This window comes from Empidonax traillii, unplaced genomic scaffold (genome assembly GCF_003031625.1).
Source record: "Empidonax traillii isolate 1590-97213 ecotype Southwest subspecies unplaced genomic scaffold, ASM303162v1 scaffold1060:size1239554, whole genome shotgun sequence".
Classification (NCBI taxonomy): Eukaryota; Metazoa; Chordata; class Aves; order Passeriformes; family Tyrannidae; genus Empidonax; species Empidonax traillii.
In genome coordinates, this window is record NW_020956253.1 from 134,237 (window position 1) to 137,555 (window position 3,319).

Genomic DNA, 3,319 nt, shown 5'->3' on the forward strand with positions numbered 1-3,319 from the left:
AAGTTAAAAAAGATGTACCAAAAGGACTGCAGCAGGGAAAAAGATGGAAGCTCAGGGTCCTCCCCCCACCCTCCCCCCGACTGCTGTTCCATGTTTTTCCGAGGTTTATTTCAGGCCATGGAAGCGTGCCATGGAAATGTGCATTAGCTGGCTCTGAAGCTCCTTAATACCTGCTTGAAATGACTCAGGGTAATTTAGAGCAGATTGGAGGCACCAGGGTGCAAGAAATGCTTAGGAGGAGGTGGGATGAGGAGCAGGGAATTCGATGTGGGTAAGGAAAAGAGGGAAAGTGGGGACCTTTTCAAGCAGAGAGGAGGACACAGAGGTGTGATGGCATTCACTGTGTTCAGTTGCAGCTGCCAACTCTAGAGCTACTTAAAATGTAATACAAGGGAAGTTCCCAGCATGAAGTAATACAGGGGTGTCTAAAGAAGTGGTTCTGTGAGCAGAATCCCTGAATAGTTTGGGTGGGAAGGGACCTTAAAGCTCATCCTGTTCCATCCCCTTCCAGGGGCAGGGACATCTTCCACTATCCCAGGTTGTTCCAAGCCCCATCCAACCTGGCCTTGGACACTTCCAGGGATCCAGGGGCAGCCACAGCTTCTCTGGGCAACCTGTGCCGGGGCCTCCCCACCCTCACAGGGAAGAATTTCTTCCTAAAGGATGAACAGAAGGGGCAGGATCAGAACTGCAGCTGGTTTTTAGTTGGCTTTGTGTTGCACCTGCACCCTTCCATACAGCAGGATTAGTATTTTCAGACCTCCCCACCCAGCTAAAAGTCAGTGTGGAGTTTCAAAGTCTTGAGCAGGACTGGCACTGTGCACTGAGTCTGTTTCTTTGGGAAAACAGGTTGAGAAGCCGGTAGGAGTAGAAGGCGCCTCCTTGCCAGGAAGGAGTCAGGCAGCCTTCTCTGCAACTTCATTTCTTCTTTAAACTATTACTCATCATAGCTTGTAGACTCTGTCCTTTAGGATCCACTCCTGATGTGGAAATTTCATGTGTGTTCTTGAATACTGTGTATGAGAAAGCACAAGCCCAGAGAGCAGCAGAGGTGGGAAATAAGGGCATTTGAACATGGCATTTTTTTTTCTGTTGGGATATACAGAAGGCAGCGGAGCAGTGGATTTTTCACTTGGTAGAAGGGAAGCTGAGAACTCCCCTTTAATACTGATCTCCTATTAGAGTAAGAAGGGTAAGCACACAGAGAAGGGGATTAAATCTGAAGGTGTCTTCGTCAATATAATCTGTAATAGCCTCGATAGTGCTTTCTGAAAGAGAGACTTGCCAGACCTGCTGCTGATCCTGACAGCTTGTTTTCTTTAGGGAGCTGGGAGAAGAATTGGTCTCTTCAGTTGTGTCCTGAAGTGCACGTTCTCCGCTGGTATTTCTCCCTCAGTGAGGTCCTGAAGGGAATTATTGTCTCCCCGTTTCCTCCTGCAGAGCTCCAGGTAGATCTCAGGGTGGAACACAAAACCCCTGAGCCAGAGTGGGAGCAGATGTGTGTGGTAGGACACACGTGGGTGTGTTCAATGATTCGGATGTTAATTTTGTCTTTATACTGTGCGATGCAGTCATAGTCTATTTTTTTTAATTTTTTCTTTTTTTTTTGGCCTGAAAAAATATGAAAGTATTGTTTCTTAGAGCCTTTGAACCTGCAGAACCTATTCCTGCCCTTCGGAACAGCACGTTCCCTGCAAGGGAAATTGGATTTTGTATTGTTTATCAAAGGGTAGACCCGTGCCCCCGCCTTACCCCTCGCTGCTTTTTCATCTCAGGATAAAAGTTAGTTTCTCCTTGCATTCTTTACACATGTGTAAATGACTGTTAAAAAGTGCAGAGAGATGGAAAAAGCGTTTGGTTTTTTTTTTTTTTCCGCCGTTTTGAAGTGCTTATGTTTTATTAAAGCTGAGATTCCCGGAGCTTTGTGGCCAGAAACGCACCACCCTCTCTGCTCCTGGAGATAAAACCCTGTTTCTCCTTGTGAAAAACTCTATAATTTCCCCAAAGTTGTCAAGTTTTATGTGGTTTGGGGTGGGATTTGATTTCCATAGATATGAATGCCTTTCATGGAGCCCCTATAATATAAAATTAAAGCGCATAAACAGAGGATTGAACGTGTTTGACGTGGTTTTGTTGTGAGAAGATGCTGGCACCATTACTTGTTGGGTTTTTTTAATCCCCTTTATTTCACTATAGCTTTATTTTTTCCCTTTTGCTTCAGTCACCATCTGTTACATGTTATGTTTGGTACTTGTCGCTGTTTTTAACATAGATGCTGTGACTTAACAACGTTTAACCACCGATAACACTTAAGACACATATTTTAAGATAGAGTAAGAGGCATTTGTGCCCTTCACGCAAACCCTCCAGGTTGGATCTGAGTATTATTTTGTAACAAACTCCAAGCCATGAGGGGTGTTTTATTATCTGCAGATCAGCTTCCCACAAGCTCAAAGCACATTTGGGGGACACACAGCACTCTGTGGCCTGGACCGAGCTCCGTGGGGTTACCCTCACGGCGGTTTTGGGGGACACACAGGGCTTTGTGGCCAGATTGGGCTCCGTGGGGGCACCTTTACGGGGTTTTGGAGAACACGCAGGGCTGCGCGGCCACAGGGCCGGGCTGTGGCCGCCTCTTCGAGGCGGCATCGAGCACTGCCAACATGGCGGCTCCTCCCTGAGGGGCCTGGGGTGTGAGGGACAGCGCGCCTTTTAGGCGGGAAAAGCGCCTCGGCGCGGCGCGCGTGCGCAGTGGCGAGAGCCGAGCCAGGGGAGCTTCGGCTCTTCTCGGCAGGTTCCGTAGGCGGGAGTCGCCCCGCCCTGAGGCCTTCGGCAATCTCCGCCCTTCCTTCGGGTATCTCCGCCCCCACTTCGGCAGTCTCCACCCCTCCTTCGGTAATCTCCGCCCCCGCTTCGGCTACCTCCGCCCTCCCTTCGTTAAGTTCCGCCACCACTTCGGCAACTTCCGCCGTTCGGTCGGAAATGGCCGAAGACGTGCGAGACCCAGCGGTTTAAGGGGAGAAGACCGGCCGGCTTTTCGGAACAAACCAACTGTGTCCGGCCCGGAGGGGGGGGAGCAGGGGAGGGCGGACGGAGCGGGAAGACAAGGCAGCGGCTATGGCTCCCCCCCCAGCCCCTCGCGGCTCCGCCGGGAGGGCGAAGTGAGGGCGCCGAGAGGTAGGGGCGGACCGTACCGCGGACGGGGAGAGGGGGAAGGAGGGGGGAGAGCGGTAACACCACCCCCCCGGCACCCCCCCGCGGCAGCCCGTGGGGCCGGGTGGGTGCGGGAGTGGTACAGTCCGGGGGAAGCCCCCTGAGA

General features: G+C 51.3%; 1 protein-coding gene across 1 annotated transcript in view; it reads left to right on the forward strand.

Moving 5' to 3' along the window:
- Nucleotides 1-3,319, forward strand: part of LOC114068409 — an 83,917-nt gene that overhangs the window by 18,852 nt on the left and 61,746 nt on the right. Inside the window, exon 2 of the mRNA XM_027904444.1 lies at nucleotides 2,717-3,177. Within this exon, the coding sequence (XP_027760245.1) occupies nucleotides 2,717-3,177 (461 nt within the window). The remainder of the gene's footprint in view (nucleotides 1-2,716; nucleotides 3,178-3,319) is intronic.